The sequence below is a fragment of the Gambusia affinis genome, linkage group LG14 (genome assembly GCF_019740435.1).
Source record: "Gambusia affinis linkage group LG14, SWU_Gaff_1.0, whole genome shotgun sequence".
NCBI lineage: Eukaryota > Metazoa > Chordata > Actinopteri > Cyprinodontiformes > Poeciliidae > Gambusia > Gambusia affinis.
In genome coordinates this window covers 13,715,785-13,740,671 of record NC_057881.1, presented here as the reverse complement: position 1 = coordinate 13,740,671, position 24,887 = coordinate 13,715,785, and the positions used below count along the sequence as shown (strand labels likewise).

Here is a 24,887-nt window from a genome sequence, read left to right as displayed (position 1 = left end):
TATTTTGTTGCTTATTCATAATTTTATGAAAGAGAAACAGTGACGAATTAGCTACAAATTTTACATTCAAATTAAAGTTTAACCAGATCAAGTTCGAAGCTGAATTTAAAGATTGCTTTGTCTGAGCAGAAATAACAAACTAAAATAAAATGGTTGCCTAACATCTTCTTGAAAAAACAAGTAATTTCTTGATAAACGTAATGAAATCTCAACAGGAGTCAAAGACCTCATTTCCCAGAATGCAACTCTGAAGCGGAAATGAACCAGTGACTCCATGGAAACCGTCGATTGGCGTTCAACCTAGCTAGTTGCTAGTTAGCTTGCAAGGAGCGAATGGACATTCCTGTAAACCGTTTTTCTATGTCTGCGGAGATGAGTCGCACGCCGGATGCGAGAGCCAGGTAAAACTCATTTATCAGGATATTTTGAATAATTTAGAACGAAACTTAATCGAACAAAATCAGGTTCAAAACCAGCAGTGATATAGCTCAGTAGTTAGGATAGCTTTAATTATTTTGGTTTTTCCTGAACGTTTTTCTACTGATTTCTCGCCGAATTATATTGTTAAATATCTTCATTTACTGTCTACGTGTCTAAGTGAGTTGATTGTTTGTTGTTGTTTTTTTCTTTAAGAATCTGGAAATCCATAACGTTATATCCTCAGTGTATCTATGATGCAGGGAGCTTATTTACAGTTGGTATAAATTTTCTGATTCTACGTTATTCTATGTTATCGGTGGGCCTTTAACGTTGTTCACATTTTTGCGAAATTACAAACTTAGACCTCAGTGTAGCTCATATAGGAAACCATCATGAAGTTGAAGGGAAATTATGTCTTATATGAACTAAATCTGAAAATGAAATTTATAGACATCTGTCATTGCAATATTTTGGGTTATTTCTCCACTATCTCTGCACATCAAGAAAACATCTCGCAGATTCTCAAGTTAATAGGTCTGGTCTTTGACTGGGCCATTCTAACACATGAATGCAAAGGCCAGATTTGTGGGGGGCATGAACCTCTTGTCTGCTTCCTTGTTTATTGTTATCCTTGCCTAGGCTGTTTAATTGGTTTGCTTTGGTAGGTTTGAAGTCATGCCATACTCCGTACTTTACATGTACTGAACAGTTTTCCACATGATGCTCAAAAGTTGGTCTATTGTTCTATAACCTAACTCTGCTCTAAACTTCACCACCACTTGTCTTGTGAGCTCTTTTGTTTTTATGATTCTGTTTATTCACCAATGTCCTCTAACAAAATAAAAATGTCACAAATGTGTTTGTGTGAGCTCTGTTTTCATTAATTGGACCTAATTCATTCTGACCTTTCAAGAGATAACCAGACGAGGAAGATCCAGGAGAACATAACCAAAGTGGAGAAACACTTTGGAGATATGTGCCAACTGTTTGCTGCCTATGCCCGCAAAACAGCCAGGCTGCGAGACAAAGCAGACCTTCTTGTCCGGGAAATTGGCTTGTACGCCGACACGGAGACGCCAGACCTAAAGAGGGGAATGAAGCAGTTTGCAGAGCACCTTGCCAAGATTCAAGACTACCGCCAAGCTGAGGTTGATTTTCAGTTACATTTCATGATATTTAAGTCACACTTAAATGACGTGTTTGACCAAATCTAACATGTAAATCACGTTATAGGTGGAAAGACTTGAGGCCAGAGTCATAGAGCCATTAAAAAGCTATGGAGCTGTGGTGAAACGTAAAAGGGTAAGGGCTACAGAGAACCCGGCTTGGGTTGATGAACACTGATTAAAGTTGAACTAAACAACATAGCTGCACAATTAAAATGTGTGAATTTGTTTTAAAAAGAGGCCCCTGGAGGCTGTTGAACAGACAACTATAGTCCCTGTCAATGACCTTGCATGACTGCAAGAGGGCAGTATTGTTTCAGTGATAAGGCGATGCAAACCCATTCGGTACCCTCAATAGTCAGCACTTTCCCTGTGAAATACTGAAAATTGAAAGTAAGGCCTATTGTTTGTTTGTAGCATTTAGAGTGCTTTTTTTAGTAGTTATTGTATGAAATTTAAACTTTCCAAAGATGCCAAAGATATTTGATGTTTCAAATATATGTATGTGTACCGTATATTTAGGTAAAATAATTAAGAATCTATCACGCTTTTCACTCAATAGCATCTGGAGTTTGGTACCAGCCTCCACTCGCCTCAACCCTGTATAACCAAGGATAGACGAAAGATCTGTGACTGGAAGAGACAAGTAAAACAAGTAAAAACTTGTTTTACTTGTATGGCATAAGAGTGAATCATTTATTCACTCTTGTACCATAAGCTATACTTATGGCTCATATGTGGCAATTTCAGCACCTTTCTGGCATCGTATAAAAACACCGCTTAAACCGTGGTATTGTATGACCTTTTATGTCTTGTTATACCTTGTTAACTGCCCATTTCTAGTGGCAATCTTACTAGGTTAATTAACCTTATGTGAGTTGCAACTGTTGCACATTTTCTGTGGCTCACCTCATCAGTTTAAAATTTTATCTGATTGAAATCATGAGAAAAATGTCTCGTGTCTCTGCAGGAGGATCTGAAGGCAACACAGAGCGCCCGAGACAGAGAAGCCAAACAGATGGCTCAACTCGAGAAGACCAGACTTAGAAACCCTTCAGACAGACAAATCATTGTATCCATGTTTTGTTTCTCTACTTCTTGATCAAAAACACAAAGAAACATTCATGTAGTAGCAGCTAATTACTATCTCTAATTATAAGTGCTTCATCTGTGAAGCACATTTTTCTTGTTTAGCATTCAACTAATAAAGTAAAATTCTCATTTTTTGTGTTTCCTTAATTAAACTTTCAGTCTCAGGTCTGCCCCATGAGATCTGCCTGCTTCATTTCTCTCCACTGTTTCTTACAAAGTTCATTCTTTGTTCCACTTTAGTGGAAGAACATCAAAAATGCTAATTTCTTGAGAGTTTCATAGGTGTTTATTGTCTTTTAGTACTTATTATATGGATTTTCTTGCACCCAGGCTGAAACTGAGCTTCAAAGAGCAACCATGGATGCCACACGAACCACCAAGCAGCTGGAGGAAACCATAGATGAGTTTGAGCGACAGAAGATCCAGGACATAAAGGTCCTCTTCTTCAATTGTTGTTCAGGTTATTTTATTTCTATGAAGCAGTGGGGAACAGTAAACTGAAACCAGACAGTAATGACCAGCATAGTCTCCGGAGTCTGCCCACACACAGGCTCATCTTTTGCTGCCTGACAACTATTCCTGTTTCACTACAAGCTTCCCTGCCCTGTTTCCTGTCAGTCAACACACCGCTCCATCTCACTCTCACTCTCACTCTTTTCTGTTGATCTTATCTGTGTCTTCCTCTCTTATAGAAAGTCTTTGGTGAATTTGTGACAGTGGAAATGTGTTTCCATGCCAAGGCTCTGGAGATCTACACTGTGGCCTTCCAAAGTATCCAAAGTGTGGATGAGGAAGCAGACCTGGAGGTATGGAGATGTGCCTGTGAAACGTTGACATGCACTCATTGGTTTTTCAAGATGCATTTGAGGTATTTTATCTTTATGGTGGCATGATTGCACAATAAGCAACTTCACTTAATATTAAAAACTAGAGTTAGAGAAACAAAATCATCCGTACAGTCTCATAAATATACAGTTATATCCACCAATATTTGCTTCAATGTTGCTTAGCAAGGTGCAGAGAGTTGTAGACATCATTGAGTTTTTCCATCATTTTTGGCTGGGTATTTAACTTCTCTTATTATGAGAAGTGAGAGATTGTATTATTTGATTTCTTGCAATAGGGTCACACCACTTAAACACATTGATTTGAGTTTAGGGCCAATCCAGAAGCTTTATGCTAGACTGCTTTATTCATTTCAAAACCAAACACTTAATGTGTTTGGGATCATTGTCTGTTCAAAACACACATTTTTGTCCATGTTATAACCATTTAACTGTTGGAGGGGATAGAAAGAAGCTGCGTGTGGTCTTGTTTTGTTATTTCATCCACCGCTGCCACCAGCAGCAAGACTGCAGCTCGGCATGATGCTATTACCAGCATGCTTAATATTTAGCACAATATTTGTAGGTTTCATAACCTCACCTTGACTTCTCTAAAATTTCTTCTTGTCATCGAGGCCAACACACTCAGTCTTTATCTCCTCTGATCATAAAATTTTCTTAGAACAGAGATGGACTGTCTGTGTGGGTAACTGCTAGCGTAAGTTAAAATTAAAGGGTTTTATTGCGGAGCACAAGCTTCCCTCTTTGTTGGCACCCTTTTAGTTTTTGTTGAAATGAAACTCACTGTGTTCTCAGTTTGCGGTCAGCTCAGGTTCTCGTGGTTGCTGAGTTGTTGGGCGTCACTCTAAACAATTTCGCTTCATCTAACAGTTTTGGTCAGTTGGGAAAAACTTTAACAAGAGCAGGTGTTCCAACCCAAAATTATTCCAAGAACTTTTGGAAAAGTAAATCGGCTTAACATCACGCTTCTGGAATACACCCAACCTCAACACTATTGACTATTCAGACTGTTTAGTTTGATTTAGTCAGCTTTTCTGTTGAGAAACATTAACTGGTTAAAAAAGTGGTTTCTTTGTAACTTATTAAAGAACATTCAGTCATATAAGGCTGAGTATGTGTACTGTATATACTATAATAAACAAAAAATTTGAATTTTTCCAAAAGTTTATTTCAATAACTCTATTCACTAAATGAAACGCATTACATAGATTAAGAATCTCAAAACAATTGGTCCAAGTCCTTCATACCTCACTATAAATGACCTTTTCAGATAATAATGGAGACTTGTCTACCTGACACTTACTGATCCAACCAAAAGATCTTGGGAATCTCTGTGGAAACAGTTGTGACCACAATCATCACTAAAATGCATCCTCATGTTCGTCTCCTGTGAGATGATTGTGGTCAGATCTCAAATAAAGAGGAACTGCCAATAATTGATTGAAAATCTCATTACTCAGTCACATGATCACTTTCACAGACCACAGTTGTACATAATGAGGCTTTTAAGCCGTCCACAGTTTTAATTGTTAATCAATATCTGGTAAAGGGCTGCAACAAAGCAACATAGTAGCTCCTGTAAAATAATCCTGGGTGACGAGGTTTCTATAAACCCAAACAAACATTTCTCCCCGATTCAAAGACACGTTCACCTCTATGCTATTTTAACAGACCATGAACATAGAAGATTTCTGTGGGTGTTGACAGGCTTAATGAAATCAGGCATTTCTGCATTCATACTTTTTTTTTTATTGCATCTGAATTTAAGCTGAAAAATGTGTTTAACATGTCTGCCTGGTGAATTCACTTTACTTTTACGGTTATCCGCTTTATCTCATTATTAGATTATACTTTTCACCAAATCCTAATCCAGTTTGAAGTACATCCTCTGGTCTTTGTTTGATAAACCTGAGGGTTTTGTTTAATTTTCCGACATATTATAGTCCACACCCTGTGGCTTAACTTTGAAGTCATCTGCGGTCAATACGGCCCCATTCAATCACTCATCCCAGCCTTTCCTCCTTTGTTTATCATCTGCTGAGTGGTTCTCTCGGCTGTTTTTAAGGGAGAAAGGAAAAACAAAGGATCGATGATTCTCAGTGAGCAAAGTTCCTCCTGTAGATGCCCTTGTGTTGTTTCCCTCTGCCCGTCACCATCTAATCTGTGTGTTTTTGCTCTGACTCATCTGCCTTCCATTCATATACAAACAAAACTCTTTGCTGAGATGGGGCTGGTTTACAGTGACTCATTGTGCAAAACATGGGAGATTGAATCATTTGAAACATGCACAATGATAGGCATGAAGACAATCCTGACCCAGAGTCCTGAAAAACATTGGCGTGGTTAGAATCACAGCTTAGTGTCAAACTGATAACCTCCGAGCTGCTTTCATTCCTTCTATTTGTCGCATTGTTCGGTTGATGTTTAGGTATGCAGGCTTTGCTATAACAATCCCTCAGTAGTATCTTACTGTTTTGACTCAGCAACCCCCTCTGGTTTTGGCAGGTGTTCAGGAATTGTCTGCACCCCCCTGATTTCCAGTCCCGCTTAGACATAGTGCGGGCCAATTCCAAGACGTCCCTTGATCACACCGGGTCTTTCCTGGGTACATCAGGTACCTTGCAGGTAAGATGAAACGTCTAAGCAAGAATTTCCCTGAAAGTTCCCGCTGTCATGGGTTGCTTGTAATCATTTTATCTTTCATGTTTGCTATTGCGTAAGTTTTATTGTTGTGATTAAAAAAAAAGAAAGAAAAGAAAACCTCAACCGCTGTTTTTAAAAAAACTGCGGCTTCCTCATGCCAGCATGGGCTGGTGCTCGATAAGTGAGTTGTCAGAGAAGAAGCACGGCATTCCGCCATCCATCATTCTCTTTAATTTGCACATGTCACTGCATGCTGCATATGTTATCCATATTCTCCAACATTAACAGTTTACCCAGAACTGCTCATTTTTGTGAGTGGCTAATTCTGGATTTACTGTAGTTTCTTGCAAAACTATCCACCAATTACAACCAGCATATTCAATAACTTTTATTGGTATTTTATGTGATGAGAGCAACAGAAAGTAGTCCACAATTATGAAGTGGAAGAAAAGAAGATGGCCAGATTCATATTTTTTAAATAGCAAATAGAAAACCACCTTTATTTGATACCCCTAAATAAAATGTATTCCAAACAATGGCTTTGAAAACATTTCAGTTTAGTCTTGATAAAAGGAAGCTTACAGACTTTACAGAACCTTACAAACAAAAAGTATCACAAAGAAAGCAAGAAGGTTGTGAAGACGTTTAAAACAGGGTAAGGTTATAAAACAATGTACTAAGCTTTGAACATGTGACAGCGTACTTTTCAGTCCACCATCTTAAAACAGAGCGTGACACATTTGCAAATACCAAGATATAACTATCCACGTAAACTGACAGGCTGGGCAAGGACAGGAATAATGAGAGAAGCAATTTGGAGGCCCAGTGTAACTGGGGGAGCTGCAGACATTCACGGCTGAGGTGGGAGAAACTGCTAACATGACAGTTATTAGTCATGCATTCCACAAATGAAGAGTGGCAAGAAGAAAGTGTTACTACAAGAAAATCATTAGTGGATCAAGTTGCACTTTCCCAAATTGATCTGTAAGAATACTCTCTACCCAGTGTGACTGTGCTAGAGATATTTTTCAAAAATAAAATAGAAACCTCTGCAAAAGTTGCAGCGAGAAAATCCTTGCAGGTGTAATTGCTGCAAATGGTTCTGCAAAGTATTGGCTCAGAGGGAGCTGAATTTTCACATTTTTATTTGTAAGGAAGAAAAAGACACCCATGTTTTATTCTTCTCCCACCTCACAATTATGAAGAATTTGGATCTGGTCCTAATCCATAAAATCCCAATAACATATGTTACGGTTATAATCTAAAAATTGTATCACAGTTTAAGCATCAACTCCGGTGTGAGGCAGCGTGTCTGAGGGAATGCTTCAGAAGCTGAATATCCCCGGTATGTTCAGATATTTTATCTGTCCAGAGATGATCTGATTAAAGGTTTCAGAGACACATTGCAACACACTCCTGTCACACTAGCATGCCTCAGACTTGTCATACCCCCTTCCTGTGATTAGATTTGAATTTATCCGGGAGCAATCACTACCGCTTAGAAAGATACAGACTGACGGGGAGAAACTTGCGCTGCAGAACCTGTTTTACATGATGTGTGAAAACTAGAAGCAGAAGACTGAAAGTAAAACATCAGTTTTGAGAAATGTGATCTGATTTGGGTTGTGCGAACTTTGCTGATTAGACAAGGTGATGGAACGGAAATATTCTGGGTTCAGCCAAAGCACAACGTGTGCTTAATAAATATCTGCAAAGTGTTTTAGTTGCGCAGTGACTTAATTTGTTGTCACAGCAACAAAGAGCTTCCGGCCGCCAGACGAGAAGAGGGGAGGAGGAGGATGAAGAAGAGGACGAGGATGAATCTGAGGAGGAGGAGGAGGATGGTGATGAGGATGAAGACGAGGACTCAGACGACGAACACTAACCTCGTTAAACCCTTTGTGCTTGTCAGTGGAGGAAAAAAAAAAAACAAGATACAGATTAGCCGTGTTAAAAGTGAAATTGAGTTTCTTCCAGATGAACTTGCACACGTGGAAAAACGTTTTCATTGTCATGTTTTGTAGAAGACACCTTTATGTTGTGCTGTTTGTTTTTCAGCAAGCCATTATTTTGAGCTCTATTTTTTTATATCTGACATTCTCTAAATATACACTGTGTTTGTATGACTTGTCATGTTCCAGTGAAACGGTACTCTGTCTAATAAAAGAATGAAAGTACCCGGCCTGCTCTCACCCAGGTTTTCGATTTCGAAAAACCCAGCAGAGCTTGATTGTTATTTTAGAAACTGTCGGTACTGTGAATCAGTCCAAGTGACAGTAGTTATGTGATGACGGCAGTTAAAAGTGACTCATGTCTGCCACAGTCATGCAAAAATGGAACAAATGGGGGTCAGAAACTTTTCGCGGCACACCATTTGCATTCGTGTGGATGAATACGGATGTATGCGTGGCAAAGTTAAACCCCATGTCCATGCAAGTTACACTTGACAAAAACCCCTCTTGTGTGTTCAGGATGCTGTGTGTTGTCTGTCACGGTAGAGGCTGCAACCACAGTGTCCGCTGATGGCTCCTGTCTGTCTTGCATGAGTCACTCTACACAATTTATAGTTCGCAGCTGGCCGTGTCATAATGAATTCTCTTCTGCCTCTGGTGCTCTATCGCACACATGCACGTCTGTTAAAGAAATGCTAAATAAATGAAAATTTACAGTCTTTTAAATCTTAAATTTTATCCATACGCAATAAACACGAGGGACACCGTAACCTCGCCTGCAGCGACATGAATTATCTCACTGGCTTTGACTAAAAGGTGCGTAGGTGGTGTGTCATGAAACCTCTCTGCAATGGCACCTTAATGCATATAAAGGTTAATGTGTATGCAAACAGCCACACTAGCACGCACTCACGTAGCCGTTTGTCTTTACTGTGCCGAATGGCCCGTGTAGCAGTGAGTCATCACCTGCAGTTTGTGTGTTGAGGTGAGTCAGAGAAGTTTTCCAATCGCAGATAAACCTTCCACTCCCTTATCGCAGCGAAAGAGTGACTTTTGAAAGAAACTGGGTCTGACAGGAGCGAAGAGAAAGACTTGCACGACTGGAGTAGTAAAAACACAAAAAAAGCGCCAGCCTCCTGCCTTAGCCAAGAAAGTCAGAGGTGCCAGAGGAGGCAAGAGTTGGTTTATGAGTCAGAGAGTGAAAAAACAAACAAGATGCAAAGGCATAGGAGGAGGAGACGGGGGTTGCAGGGACAACTTGGAGAGGTCAGTCAAAGCTCCAGGTTCTTATACATGACTCATAGGCCGGCAGCGTCACACCACTGCTATCAAACTCTTCACCTGCGGCACAAGTCGGCCGCAGCACGGCTTCATGCAGATGCCTTCATGCGCTGCGTCTTTCCCTTGAGGTCACTGGCACTGATCTTACTTTGCCAAAAGCTTTTTTCTTTCTGAACACACCGATTTAAATGAGTACAAATTGTTCAGAACTTGTTTAAAGAGATTGCCTTGGTAAACGTTTCAAATGACATGTTTTAACGGCATTGCAGCCAAAACTACTTCTGTGTAGGCATTAGCGATTCACATAGATTGGTTGACAGGAAAAGTGAGTGACATTGTCTGATACAGATTTTTCTTTACTTTTAGTCATTTTGCAATTGCAAATCTGAATAAAGAGCTCATGGGGTTCAACAAAAATAACATTTTGGGTCAGATGTTCTCACTATATGCAGGAGAGGATGGGTCTTTTAATGTTTCCTTTTTCTTAAACTTCACATTTTATATATCATTTAGTTTATTTCTTAGTTTAAATGTTTTTTAAGTTCATCTTCTTAAAGTGTTTTTGCCATAAAACCCTTTGAATTACCTTGATAATTACAGGTACTATACGAATACACCTGCCTTGTCTTACTTGCATTTGTGCTGTTATGATCTTGACATCAAACTCTCAATTCCCACAAATGAACGTCTCGAGTGATATTTTCTTATAAAAGCGCCTCGCTTGTTGTCGCCACCAGAGGGCGATGTTTCAGCGTTTTTCCCCATATCTGCCTGTCAGACAGAAACAAGGAGACATCGTGTTCTTTTCTCCCCACGGGCAGCAGGAATACGCGAGATTTACCTCAAACCGACTGTTTTTGAAGTCTGACTTTTAATCAGCATGCAAAATCTTTAAGATGTGGTTTGTTTTTATGTCAGAAAAAAAACCAACTACTTCATGCCTCAAATGTTTTGAGTACAAAACTGTTTTGCATTTAAAAAGAAAAAGAAGGTTCAATTTTCATCAAATCTTGACATCAGCTGCTTATCTGCTAGTCTAACTGAAACAGATGATTCATTCTTTATAGCTGACATAGATGGATGATTTTAGCACAACCCTCTTCATATTTTTCTTATCCTTTCACATTCCCGAATGAGTTTGTGTAGAAGCCCAATTCAGAAGTTAGTTTTAGGATCTAAGGGTACAACTCATACTGGCCATTTTATAGATCTGGCAAACAAAAAGGAAAGGATTCCCTTTGCTCATTTTCTGACTCATCTGCAATCAGCCACATTACTGGGTGTGCAACCCTCTGCCTTTCTATGCGTCTAAATGAAGGAAATGCTTTTCATTTCGAGGGATTGCATTTGATTACATATATGGGTGTGTGTGTGTGTGTGTGTGTGTGTGTGTGTGTGTGTATGCGTGAATGAGTGCCACAAAGTACAGTTGTTTGCAATATTAAACAGTGTTGTGCCGCCGGCTCTTATAAAATCGACCAGCAGCATAGCTGGAGTGTGATTCACACACTGACTCACTGGCAACGCGGCTATGGCGTGTGTATATCTGTGTAAGAGAGAGAGAAAGAGAGTGTGTGTCGCAAGTTACACACAGTCTCTGTCAGACCTGCCTTGTTCTGGTGGTGTTCTAGGAACCTCTAACCGCACCACATTCCCTGGAGTTTACACCCGCAGACAAGGTTAGGAGCTTACTGGAGCAAAAGTATATCCTTCTTTACCAGTGGACAGCAAACCTTGTAATCCAGTGAGCAATTTATCCTTTTCTCCTGCTTCATGAAATTCTCCCTAAAGCTATAAAACCCATTTACAACTTGGAAAAGAAAGACAACTTGTTGAGTTTGGAAATGTTTAATATATGTAATGTTCTGTTTTATTGTAAAATAAAATATTCAAAATGATCAATTTTCTACTTTTGGTTTTACACAGAGAAAAAAAGAAGATAGGGGCCAGCTTAGTCATTTTTTAGATCTAAAAATGGAAAACAATGGGGAATCAACTGCTACTCAAAAATAAAGCACATAATTTGTAGCCTAACTAGATAAAATGTTTTAAAAAGACACTGAGGGCATTTAACAAAATTGGTGCAATTTTTATTATCTGTTCTCCCCCAATTTTAGCCAAAACTTCAAGCTGCTGCTCAGTGTCTTAGTGATGTGTTTACAGCTGCAGCCTGTTCTCCTTTTCTTTGATTTATGTACCAACATAAATATGGTGTACCTGTTGTCAAGGGCAGTAAGTCAAAACAGTTATTGTAAAGTATCTTTGGTGTATTCCAGGATCAGTGGAACAAAAGTAAATCATGAGAGGCTTGTGCTTTAAACAAGGGTGGAGCATTGTAAATCTGTCCCAGTTTGTCAACTACATGCAATGCAACTATATATCATTTGATGTAGATATGGGGGAAAGTGACTTATTTACCTCCAGACACCTAATAGCGATGTCATTCCCTGTTCAGCATAAATCACAACTTGCAAAAGGCAATTGAAAATCACCATGTACCTGTATGGGAACATCTGCTTATATTTTTGTTGGCTAAACCCATTTCTATTAACTTTGAATAATCCACTATATAGAAAATTTACTTTAAAAAAGAAATAAGGTTCACTGTTCTCATTCTGAATTTGATGCCAGGAGTGCATTTTAGGCTGAAAATGATATAATGATAAACCCTTCTTCATAAACTGCATCTTCCAAGTCAGTGGTTTAACTGAGAACATCAGTGATGTGCCTGGGGATGAAAACAGCCTCCATGACTCATCTTTCAGGAGTGAGGATGAAGAGGGTTTAACCGCTCTGTTAAACAATATGTTGGGTAATAATTCTAAAGCTTGTCTAAGGTAACTTTCTAATATAAATTTGACCTACTCCTGTGAATCTAATGGATGTTGAAAATGCTCGATTTTTGGGGGTAAAATGAAAGTGAGCGATGCTCAAATGTCATTACTGCTTCACTAGATTCTCTTCCCCAAGAGTATTGGTTAAAGGTACTTCCATGTTGCTGACAGGACAGCCCACAGAGAAGCCTCAAGAACTTTATATCATTGGTTTTGCTCCAATCTAATATGGGTTTTGTGCCAATACTATTGAAAACATTGTTTCTGAGCATCTTTTTCTTTCACCAGGAATTGATTTGTGAAAGAACTCTATGGAGGTTCATTTGGAATAATGTTTAAAAGGTTTATAAAATTAATAGCTACTGCTATTTACACAAACCATGTTCCTTTGCTAAAACTATTTCATCCTGTGTCACATTCTGTTGATAAGAAAAATTCTGGAAATTAGATAACTACATAATATACAATCAACTCCCTCTGACCAAGACTTTTGAACCTTTATTTATAAGAAATCCGCTTTTCACCATGAAGTGAATTGACTAATTTTCTAACTTGCTTGCTGTTTTAGTTTGCTTTTATTTAATTAAACCTAAACTCCAACTGCTTCTAGGTTTCAAGCAGAGTTACAATCACATAATTTAAGTGGACCACCTTAAGTTAGGCAGAGTGTGTTAAAAGGAAAAGCTAATTATTTGAATAATAATAAAAAAATCTGTTTTATTAATACAAGAATGATATTATGATATTAGGAATTGAGAAAGCATAGCCAAAACTAAAATGAACTACTAAAAAGAAATGGTTAGATTTAGTTGCAGCTGGTGACTCTGGTATGCAGCACTATGGCCAACATTGTATTTGTTTTTAAATGTGCTATATACATAAACTAGAACTCAGTATTTTTAATGCTGTACCTGATCAATGGAGGTCTACATCAGGTGAAAAGTAAAAGAAAGTTAACATTAGCAGGTGCTGCTGACTCGTTAACTTAACAATAACTTTAAACCACAAGCTCCAAATAACTTTGTTCCTATGCAGCTGTGCTGCACTCAGTGTCTCATGTATGTAACCCTTAATGAGGATGTGCAACTCAGTTGAATGTGAACACAAAGTCATGATGGGGAAAAAAAAATTCAGCCCTTGTTCTTGCACAAGAATGACACCATCCACCTTTCACATTTTGACAATTTTAAACTGTTTCCTGTTAATGCTGTTGGCACACCCTGCTTCTGTCGTCTTCACCAGGACGAAAAAAGATATCAAGTTAAACTGAAGACAAGATGTCACATGAAAACCTGTTGGAAGTATCTCAGGTCAATATCTGAATTTGAACATAGTAAAGAACATCTCAAAAAACTACTTCATTCATTATTCTGGCTCTTTGCTAATAGAAAAGAAATGTGTGATCCAAACCAATCTAAACAATGAAAGATCAATGTAATATGACATCAGGCGCTGTAAAAAAAAAAAAAAAAAAAAAAAGGTTACATACGTCTTTATACCGTTTATGTTTGTGTAATTTCAGTTGTATACAGGAGCTTATCGTCGCAGTTCATCAAAATTTTAAACTGTCCAAGTGTGTGAAAAATTTTGCACCACGACTTCTTCTTGGCTGGGATGAATCTGACAGATAAACTCTTTTCTGAGATGATTCATCTTGTAGTTTCAACTGATCTGTCTGAAGTCTTTTACCGATTAACACAAAACATATCAAAACACTGAAAGGGAGGCAACTACCGCAGCTCGGCCTTTTTTGCAAACCACAAACCCTTAAAATGACACAGATTTAAATGAAAGTGTTACGCAAATGCTCCAGAGAGAGCATTCACCAAAGGTTCTGAGAACATGGGCTTTCACCTCCACACACACACACACACACACACTCACAGTGTAGAACTGGACATGGGACAGCCTGGGAACAACTAGTCCACTAATAATGTCTATCCCGTGAGGATTTAGTACTGCACTGAGGAATGCAGGCCCTCTCCTCTCATGATTGACCTGCCCTGTCACACACAGAGACACAAACATGCATGGAGCTGCTTCACCGTCTCAGATCTACGCTCTTACACATGAATGATAGGAGGCATCCGAGAATAGGGAGCTCATAATATAGCAGGCATTGCATTTGAAGCAAGCATAACAAGCACACTGAGGAATTTGACACTAATCTGAGATGAGAGCGAATATGGGCAGGAAGACGTGGGGGGGATTGGCCCAAAAAAAAAAAAAAAAAAAAAAAACAGGATTAGAAGAAGGAATAAATAAATAAGGGCACTGAGGGGTCAGGGTAAGAAGGAGGGAGCGAATCGCTGCCGTGAGGATATGGATGTCAGAGTATTATTTACACGTAAAGTTTGTTCGTGTGATCCGAATGTGAGAGGCATCTTGAATGAGTGCAGCAGCACAGATCTGGTGTCTGAAGCAGCCAGACCCTCATCACTGCCTCCTGCTAACTGCTAGACATCGTGACTGTCCATCTCTGGCAGAACAGAGATGGACATAGTGAAAGGCACTCTGAGATAAACTTTACAGATCTGTTTTGAGCCAAAGTCAAGTCAAAATCAAAGCCTGGTAAAACTCTTGATGAGTTTCTTGTCTTCTGGGTGCCAACAATCAGTATTTCTATAATTTTTAAAAATCATTTATTTCCATGGGATTGCTAAAAGTTTCTTCTTCTGAGACTTTTGGGACAATTACACTAGATGGTGAAATCAGCCGATGTGAAACTCAAGTAGTAGTTCAGTGATTCATTCCAATCTGCTATTTTCTCATGTATTATTGGTTCTGAATGTATAAAACAGATTTTTAACACGGTCAATATTACAGTTTGTATCATATTAAACTGATAACATTTGCTAAGAAGCACAAATGCTAGTAAGCAGCCTGGCTACAAGTTATCCAAAATGTGTGGCTGATCACTATTAATCTTAATAGCAGCTCATTTCCAAAAGATTACTGGAGATTTAATGAAATCTGGTCAGCCCAGTCCTCTTACCAACTTGCTTTCATTGCTTTTGTTGTTGCTAATGTAGAGCCCTAAAAATATGTTACGAACGTGATATTGTTCAAATTAGCAGGTATAATTCTTATTGGGCAAGCATTTATTTGATGTAATATTTAGTTAGAACAATTCATTTGGTTTATGGCTAAATACTTTTTTTATTTCATAAATTTCTGTCATGATAATACCCCTTTAAGAAGGACACGATGCATGATGGGAGTTGAAATTTCATGACCTGTGATTATTTACGGAAAGAGAGAAAACTGCACATGCTGTAAGCTCGAACCGTGGATTTTGTTTAATAAAGTTGCACAAAAGCTAATATCTATTTTGAGTTTTTTTTTTTTTTTTTTTTTAGTTCTTTTCAAGGATGCAACATAAATTTTGGTGTTTCCGCCCGGCTCAGCAAATGTTTTCTGCAACGAGAAGTGATTTTGTGTATGAAGAGGAACTACGTCTCGGCGGAGCAACAGGAACGTGCTAGTGGCTATGCTAAGTAGCTATGGGGCTAGCCAGACGGCATCTATTGTAAACGAAAAACAACAAATGTAGAAACGGACATGAATCTCCATGGACAGTGAGTGGGAATCTATAATAATCTTTCGGACTATTTGACAAATTGGTGATGTGGGACAAAAGGATAAACTGAACTTCACTAGTCTTGAAAGACAAATGGATCGAGGACTAAATAAAGGATACTATGAAGGAGAGATTGTTGAAGCAGTGATCCAAGCCATTGCACCTGATTTGAAATTAAAAAGTTATCTAGAGAGTAGGTCAGAATTATCTTTGAACTCTCTCAGGCAAGTGCTTCATATAGAAAGATGCAACAGAAATCTATCATGCTTTGACATGTGCAGGACAAGATCCCAAAGAAACTCCTGTTCAGAAAGGTATTGACTGCTTCTGACAGAGCCAAAGCAATCCTGACTGCATTACAAGATGATGCTGTAAGAGTGGACATTAAGCCTTACTTGCAGGACGCAACTGTTAGTGATTAATTGCTTCTTGAGAAAATGAGTGTCGCCTACAGTGTTGAACTCGAAAGAAGGAATAAACTGTCGACCAGACAAAAGAGCATCAAAGTGGCCTCAGTTCAGGAAGAGGATAACTGCACAAATAAAAATGTTGGAAGCTCAAAGAAAAGCAAAAACCAGACAGAAAAGCCAAACCACATTGTGGAAAAGCTGGAAGCTAATAAAGTTATTTGTGAGGCTATCCAAAATCTTTCAACACAAGTTGCTAACTTGACTCAGGCAAAAGTGAAAACTTAAGATAAAAACATAAGAAGTAAGCCATACTATCCAAGTGCTACCAGAAAATGTTGTCAATGTGAACAGTCAAACCCATAAGGAAAATGTACACACTGTTTTAAATGTGGAAGCAGTGAACATTTTGCTTGTCGGAAAAAGAAAGACTCAACAGCTAATGTGAACAAAATTGAAGTACATACTGCAAATTTTATTGGCAGTGTTGTTCCACAAAAGGATGTGCCTTTGTCAAAAAAACAGGAAAAGACAGCAAAACTCATATGACGCAAAAAACCTTGTCCAGTGCAACATTGGAGGTGTCACAGTTCTATGAGACACAGGATCACAAGTGTCAATAGTGGATCTAAACAGGAAAAGAGAACATCTACCAGATGCCGAGGTTCTGTCAGTGAAAGAGCTTCTTGAGGAAGGTATGTTAGATCTTTCTGCGGCAAATGGGACTGAGATACCTTATGAGGGTTGGGTAGGAGTTGAGTCCAGTCTTACAAAGAACAGAGACAGTGAACTGTCAGTACCATTTCTTGCAGGTTCTCAGCCAATCACCAAGCCAACAGTGGGTTTCAATGTCATAGAAGAACTTGCAAAGTCTAACATATCATCAGATAGAACTCTTCCCAACAAGTTTTTGCACAGTCTTGGGTCAGCGTTAGAGGCCAGCGAAGTGAGTTGTTTCCATAAGTATGTAAAATATGGATAGATAAGTAGCCCACTAAAAATATAAATTACAGAGCTTAAAACAACCTTAATTTGCTCCTAAAAACCTTGTGTCATGGACCTTCTGTTCTTTACACTTATTGTATAAAACCATACAAAAAAATGCTAAAACAACTTTCTTATTACTTGATAATAAAGATTTTGAACTGATTTTATAGGTGGGGGTTGCAAGGAGCCACATGAGGTACACGAGGTCACAGACATCTGCTTTAGAGTCATCAAGCCAGTGTGTCTTAAATCAAGTTTATAGTTTGCTCTGCCCACAGCAGAGCTTTGGTTGGTGTTAATTGTTACAAGCATTATGTAATATGATCTGCTTGCCAACATTCCCTCTTAAAATGACAACATGTCACTACAGAGGGGCCGTCCTTTGAAATAAATACCGGGCCTCTGGTAATCGTCCCAGAGCCGGACATGTGCAGCACTGTGTCACAGCCGTCATGCATGCTGAATGCCTGCCACGTCTTTGTTTTGGAAAATGTGGCAGGGGTTGCCATGGAGCTTGTGTTTGATCTTCTGTAATTAAACAATCTCGCTGATTGCACAACGTTTCTCCCTGGCTCATCTCCGTCAGACTCCAGCCGTGGACATCTCATCAAACGGCACATTAACCAGCGCTCATCCAGTCGCCTCCCTGCCGTGATTTGTCCTTACATGGCCTAAGGTGAATGAGAGGGTGGAAGAAAGCGGAGGGGAAGCAGAGAAATAAGGATCATCTGATGATTCAATAAAGCTTCGCTTGCTAAGAGAGTTGGATTTATTTTTGAAATTCAATGGATCTGACAAGTTTAAAACACCAAAGTTGTTGGTCTCTACATTGAAATACAGTTGGTTCTACACCAAATACCTGAGGCATTATCTTTCTGATTCTATGTAGTATTCTTTGAAAAACATTTCATATTTATTTCTTCATACACTTTATTTAATAAAAATTGACTTGAGTCCTGGTTTTGCCTCAAATCATCTTTGCCAATAATGCACTTTAACTTGTAATGCAGCTCCTTGAAGCATCTTAGCCCAGTTTATTTTGTTTATTAAATTTGTTTGACAGTGACTACGTGCGAGAGCATAAACAAAAAACAATGAAAAGATGCACCAGACTTTAGTTCTCAGAGCTAAATTACATCTGCGGTCCCTCACACACACAACCTGTAACTAAAATATAAAACTACCCAGCACTAAAGGGATTCTTGGAACAGATGAGAAAATAACTCTATGCTCGCTATCCCAGTGTCAAAGTGGGCGCAGTATGGGCATAATATAATAATGTGGGGAGCTGAACAATGTAGATAGTTGTTTTAACCTAAAATGTTGTGGGTGCTTCGAGATCATCCACTCAGCACAAAAAATATTCAGTATATTTACTTTCAATGATTTTGCTCTCTTTGCATTCACATAACACAATAAATAAACTGCAATGTAAAGCAGAAAAAGTCACGGTAATTTATCAAGAATATATTTATTTTGCTTCTGCAAAATGTGCCTTAGCTAAATTCACCTCAAGTAATTATCCGTATGTTGCAACTCTTGGTTTAAAATATTGTTTTCTGAATTTCTTTTAAAGATTGTCCTGTATGCAGATCTTCAGCAGTATTCACATACATTTCTAACTGCACTGTCACTAAATAAATGTCCAAAAGAGCTGAGAGTAGACATTACAGATAAAAATAAATTCAATAACTCTATGGGTGGTTTTTGTAGACCTAGCAGCCTGTTTCTCTCATAAGATTTGGCAACACAGCACCCCATCGCTGATGCTCAGTCCAGCCAACCTACAAACTAAAGTCATTGCATCCAGGATGTTCATTTGTTAGATATTTAATAGTTTTTGCCTCAACAAATGTGAGTAATTCCCTTTGTGTGAAAGGACTCCTTTCACTTCACGGAGAATTTCTGCCCGGGAACCACTGAAGATGTTGCTCTAATTTCCACTTACTTTACGGTGACCTTAGCACTCTGCATATTTGACCTCTGACCCTAGGTTTTTCAGCTATTGTGCCACAGATCCTGGGGTAATGTTAATTTGCTCAGCTTTACAACCAGCAAGATGAGACTGATGGGCTCAGCCAACCCACATAATTGACTTTAAAGGTAAGACACTCGAATAAACATCATTCATGGCCGCAAGCTGAAGTTCTGAAATCAAAAGAACCAGCCGGGTGTCGAAAGAAACACCAGGGCAAAAAAAGATAATTTTATCTGGTGGTGTAATTAAAAAAAAAAAAAAAGGCATTGATCAGTTGCTAAATGCCTTTTCAGATATTATTAACAAAACCATGTGCACATGGAAGTTTGCTTCCTTACCAAACGTTGTTCTGTAAGTGAGACACTGCCTAAAAAAAAAAAGCATCAGTGAGGTTTATGCAGAACACTGCTGAAAAACCTCTGACAAAATGTGAATTGTTATATTATTTTCCACTTTGTTGAACCTTAAACTAAGTAAAAGTAAAGGTAGGTGTCAAATAAAAACCCTTCTCCTGGGGTATGGAATGATTTCTGTCTGTTTCGCTTTCTCTATATCTGCCTTTATTCTCCAGTGAATGTGAACTATGAACCGGATCAGACTATTACAACCCGGGGCTTTCCACTAAAGGTATTCCCACAACTTTTGGACTTTTTTTTTTTTTCAACCTGGTGATGCAATGGCCCAACGGTTAGATTTGTATCCAAACAAAAACAAATAACATTACATGTAATCTCACTGCTGAACTTCAAGGTTCTTTCCCCCATTTGTTGCTCGTAAATCAAATTTACATCATCTGAAGTAGCAAGGCAGAGGAGACCACCCCTGATAAAGATATTTACGGATTTACACAAGTTGGGCAATTTCACAACATTTTTACTGGCCAGTAAGCAGAGTTTCCCTATAAATTTGAGATTTTTTTTGTTTTATGGATTAATAAAATGACTGGAAGCAGTGTGTGAGAGAGCTAATGTGAAACTAATTTGAGGAGCTGTTAAACTACAGAGCCGCAGCAGAACTGCAAAAACAACAACTTAACAGGGCACAAGATCATCTACTTGCGTTTTGAAACTGTGCTCGCTGCAGTTTGCCGTGAGTCTAGAAGCAGCTGTGAGAAATTTTGAAGAGCTGGAAAGTTGTGCAACTGTGACCCATTTGCCCAAAGCAAATAGCAACATTCTAAAAAAAGGTTTTCATACTTCTTTTTTTTTTCCTCTCTCTGTTTTCTGCCAGGCTTATTTGACGTTAATAAACAGGGTGTGCTTGATTATTTTTCTCTCCCTTCCTTTCGGCTCTCCTGCCGCACATTGTAAGGAGTTACTCCTTTACAACTGCCTCCCTGAAAAAGGGCATGTATATGAATCACATGCTGTTTTAGTGGTGTTTTAATCATAGTCTATCATGAAAAGCGGCTCATGGTTCTTTTAATATTTCAAAGGTCATCTGGTTTCCAAAAAATGCCTTGGAAATTGGAGCTGACTTATCCTGTGAGAGCCTGTAAGCATTCCTGCATAAACACAACCTCTGGAACCTGTGGGTGGTTGTTCAGAAACTAAACTGCAAGCAGCTTAGAAGGCACTTTTATGAAGTACTTAATGTCTGCTGCATGTAAAGATGTACTTAGCTATATATTTATATAGTTAATAAATTATAACACATGCTCCGATGGGGCTCATTTGTCAGATTAAAGGTATTTTTTTTTAAATAATAACCTTTAAGTAGTTATCAAGCATGCTTTTCATTAAGCCCACATTTCTGTATTAAAAATGTTTTTATGAGTCTGATGCAAAATTCTAGTTTTAAATGTCATGTTTTCATAAGCTGTAAGTGAACGCTTGGAAACTGTAAGTAATCTGTCATGAGTTTCACTTGATTTGTGTTTTTCCTGAAATAAGCAAACTTTCTAATAACATTAATCTTATTGAATGAGTCTGTAGAAAGTGAAAAAAAGAGACTTTAAAAATTAAAAAGCTGAAAGTTGTGGCATGAATTTGTATTTACAAAATCATATACGTTGTAGAATTGCTTCTTTTTGCAATTACAGCTGTGAGTCTCTCATGTCTCTACCAGCTTTGGAAACCTAGAGCCAGGAATTTAGACCCATTCTTCTTTATGTAAAAACTTAAACTCGCTCTGATTGGACCCATTGCCCCTGAATCAACTCATTTGCACCTTCCTGTCATATTTGACCCACTTCCCACGTCCCTGTTGAAGTACAACATCTCTGTGATACTGCTGCCACCATGTTTTAGAGATGGCGCATCCTGCTAACGGATACCCCATCTTTGCAGTACTATTTCATTTTGTAAACACTTCTGCAAGAAAATCACCAAATATACGTGAGACAAGCATTTGTTTATTTGATCCTGACTGAACTCAGCACACAGGAAAAGGGAACACCTGTGGTGCAAGATAAATATGACGGGTTGATGAAACAGATGTTTCAGTCACAAGGTAACCCTTTCAGCAATGAGCTATGCAGCGCTGTTTGTGAACACATGCCTGTGAAATCATCAGGGGTAATATCCTCTCTGCCTTCCTGGTAAATCTCTGTTTACTGACAGGACATTAGCCTGAGGGGTTTTAACAGACGGCTCCAGCCAGTCGGTGTGTTTGTGTGTGTGTGTGTATGGAAGTCCAGGGGAACACCAACCGAGTTTTGATTTTAGATCGTTTTATTTCCTCTTACTCTGTGAGAATGAGCCCACTAACTAACAGTTTCTTTGTAAGCATGTAACTACTTCCTACTGCAGTGTTGTGTTTACCATCCACTAAAATGTCAGTCAGTGATCACTACAAAGATTGCTTTGGGTCATGTTAAGATTTTCTTCATAATGACAGATTTTAATATATATACAGTAAATAAATATAAATTAGAATGAGAATTATAGAAGCTGGATAATGCAAAATCAATGAGATTGTTTTTGGCCCTGGTTTTCATGTAATGAGTATTTCAAATTTATTTTTAATTTTTACCCAGGATTCTGAAGAATAAAGATCATTTTGCTCTAAAGCATTTTGATCTGTATTAGTGAACTGTAGGAGTCTCCTTCCTGAACAACGAGGCACTTTAACACTTTATCCGGCTTTAAAACTGATTTGAAACTATTAAAGCATTTCTCATTCATCTGAGGTTTGCAATACGTCCAAAGAGATAACAAAGTGATAAGTTAAATCCAATTTTCAAATCTATGGTGTTCTTCAATATCTTTTTAGGTCAGCAATCCTCTGCATTGTTTTACATGTGATTAATCTTGTTTGCAGCACAAGCACACCAGCTTGTTTGTATTGCACTTTCCCAAGCAGTGACAGAAGCCTGTATGCACCTTGTGTTAAAAGGAAACAAAACATTAATCTCTTTGGAGGTTCTTGCTTGCCCAGTCAAATAATGTTTCTTTTATAAATGTCCTTTAATCACCACACTTTCACCTGTTTGTTAGAGTATTTTTTATGATATAGCACTTTATGTTTTAAATCATTCTTACAACAGAGACCCCATAGTTTAAGAGAGGCACTCAAGCCGTCTCTCTGTGATATATTCATGTGGATTAGAGAACATTATTTCTACCTCAGTCACTCTAATGCTGACCTGTTTGCTTTCCTAAGCCACCTGTCCTTACAAAATAAAGATTAAGACTCTAGTGTCTCTTGGTAAGGCTTTCTTAATGATGTTTTTTTTTTCTCTTGTTTGATTGCAGCGACCCTGTAAGAACAACATTTTCTGGGGAAATTTATCCAGTGTTCATTCTCAATTGCGCTGAAGTTGGGAACTTTCCAGAAAGTTAATGTCAGTCAGATTTATTCATTCCTAGGCTAATTTTTAGACATGTCTGTGATCAGTGTCCTCTCTGAATACCTAGTATTGGGCAGGTTTCAACATTCGACTATGAAGTTGATTCTTTTGGAGGTCGTCCTCTGTTTTCATCTTTCCACCATTTGTACTTTATCACCCCACAGCTTGATACTGCCGCCACCATGCTTGGCATTTGGTTGTGCTCTTAGGTTCACCTTGACCCGTAGAAGTATACTTTATTTTAAAAAGGAATGGTCATACAGCAAAGTGTAGCTATTCTGCTTTACAGAAATAAAAAAAAAAATAGAAGGACAGAAATAAAAGGCATAAACACACAAACCAAAAGCAACAGAGGATTAAAAGTGAAAGATACGTCAATCAATGTGAGGTGGAGGAGTTCAATCTATTCACAGATGATCTGTTTCATATTATACTGTCACGACATGTTGTAACAAATATGTAGTAAACATATTTTTGCAAAAGTTACGTACTACAGCTTTAATAGGTCAGATGGTTGGAACTTCACACAATTTGATGACAAGAATTCCGGACACGTTTCAAAACTTTATCTTGGAAACATAAAGCAAGCTAGTATTAAGCTTCAGTAAGAGCCAGTTATAAAATATAATTGAGCTTAATGATTTTGATCCTAGATCCTTGCCTTGCAGCAAGAAGGTCCTGGGTTCGATTCTCGGTCCGGGGTCTTTCAGCATGGAGTTTGCATGTTCTCCCTGTGCATGCATGGGTTCTCTCCGGGTTCTCCGGCTTCCTCCCACAGTCCAAAAACATGACTGTCAGGTTAATTGGTCTCTCTAAATTCTCCCTAGGTGTGAGTGTGTGTGAATGGTTGTGTGTCCTGTCTGTCTCTGTGTTGCCCTGCGACAGACTGGCGACCTGTCCAGGGTGAACCCCGCCTCTCCCCTGGAACGAAGCTGGAGATAAACACCAGCAACTCTCCCGACCCCATTAGGGACAAGGGTGAACAGAAAATGGATGGATGGATGGATGGATGGATGGATGGATGGATTTTGATCCTGAGTGGATTTCCACTCAGTGAATCTTTACCTTTTCGGCATGTTTACTTTGTACATCTCCCCCTGTTGTGCTTGAATGCCTTAGTTTAGTGAAGTTTGAGTTAAATTTTTTTCTCATGTCTTTGAAGGAAGCTACTATTTATTGACTAATTTAAATTCTAAGGTTTGGTTTTGGTGAAAAAAGTATTTGGGTATATATAATTTGACCTGACCGCTAATTTAATTCTGTGAAATCTTTGTGTGTCTTTATGGTTGTTTACAAAGGGCCTATTTCTTGGCTCTGTAAAATGCTAATTACAAGTTGCTCGTGTAAGCTCAGGGTTGCGCGCCACACTTTCAATTATTCAACGCATGATGCAAAATGTCTTGTATACAACCCGCTCCAGTAGTGAATCCCGAGGTCACATTATAATTGGCTGAAGCAACAGCTCCAATACTCTCATATTCCCAATAATGATGGGCAAAGCAAATTCCTAAACCACCCGTTTGTCACTTGACTCATCGCGCCCTTTGTCTGCTGGCCGCATGCAAGGCAGAACCAACACACAGTGGAGCCTTTCAAATGAACAAATTTGAAATGTAAAAATGTTCTCTTTTTGGTCTTTTAGATTAATGCCCCAGACCACACAGAGTGTGGAGGAGTGTTGGAATTTTTTTTTCCAATAATAAGCATGTTTCAGGTCGAAACAGGCCATTTTCTTTCATACATATTCATGTCAGAGTGTCTGTGAAAACACAGGCATGTCTGAATCATCATAGCACTCTTCACAAAGCCGCTGTGTACAGACGGTCGCTTCAATGGTACACTATTTACCTCTGAACATAAAAACAAATTTACTGAAAATTCTATTCATTATCGGCTTTTCTTTTTCCAAGGT

At 38.6% G+C, this 24,887-nt stretch overlaps 1 protein-coding gene across 1 annotated transcript; it reads left to right on the top strand.

Moving 5' to 3' along the window:
• The first annotated feature begins 246 nt into the window (after positions 1-246).
• On the top strand, positions 247-8,348 carry cibar1 (CBY1 interacting BAR domain containing 1). The gene is made up of 9 exons (XM_044138509.1): positions 247-401; positions 1,334-1,568; positions 1,654-1,722; positions 2,557-2,658; positions 2,838-2,843; positions 3,009-3,113; positions 3,371-3,484; positions 6,029-6,148; positions 7,920-8,348. Exons 1-9 carry the CDS (start codon positions 334-336, stop codon positions 8,049-8,051), a joined length of 951 nt encoding a protein of 316 aa, XP_043994444.1. The 5' UTR covers positions 247-333; the 3' UTR covers positions 8,052-8,348.
• The last annotated feature ends 16,539 nt before the right edge of the window (positions 8,349-24,887 follow it).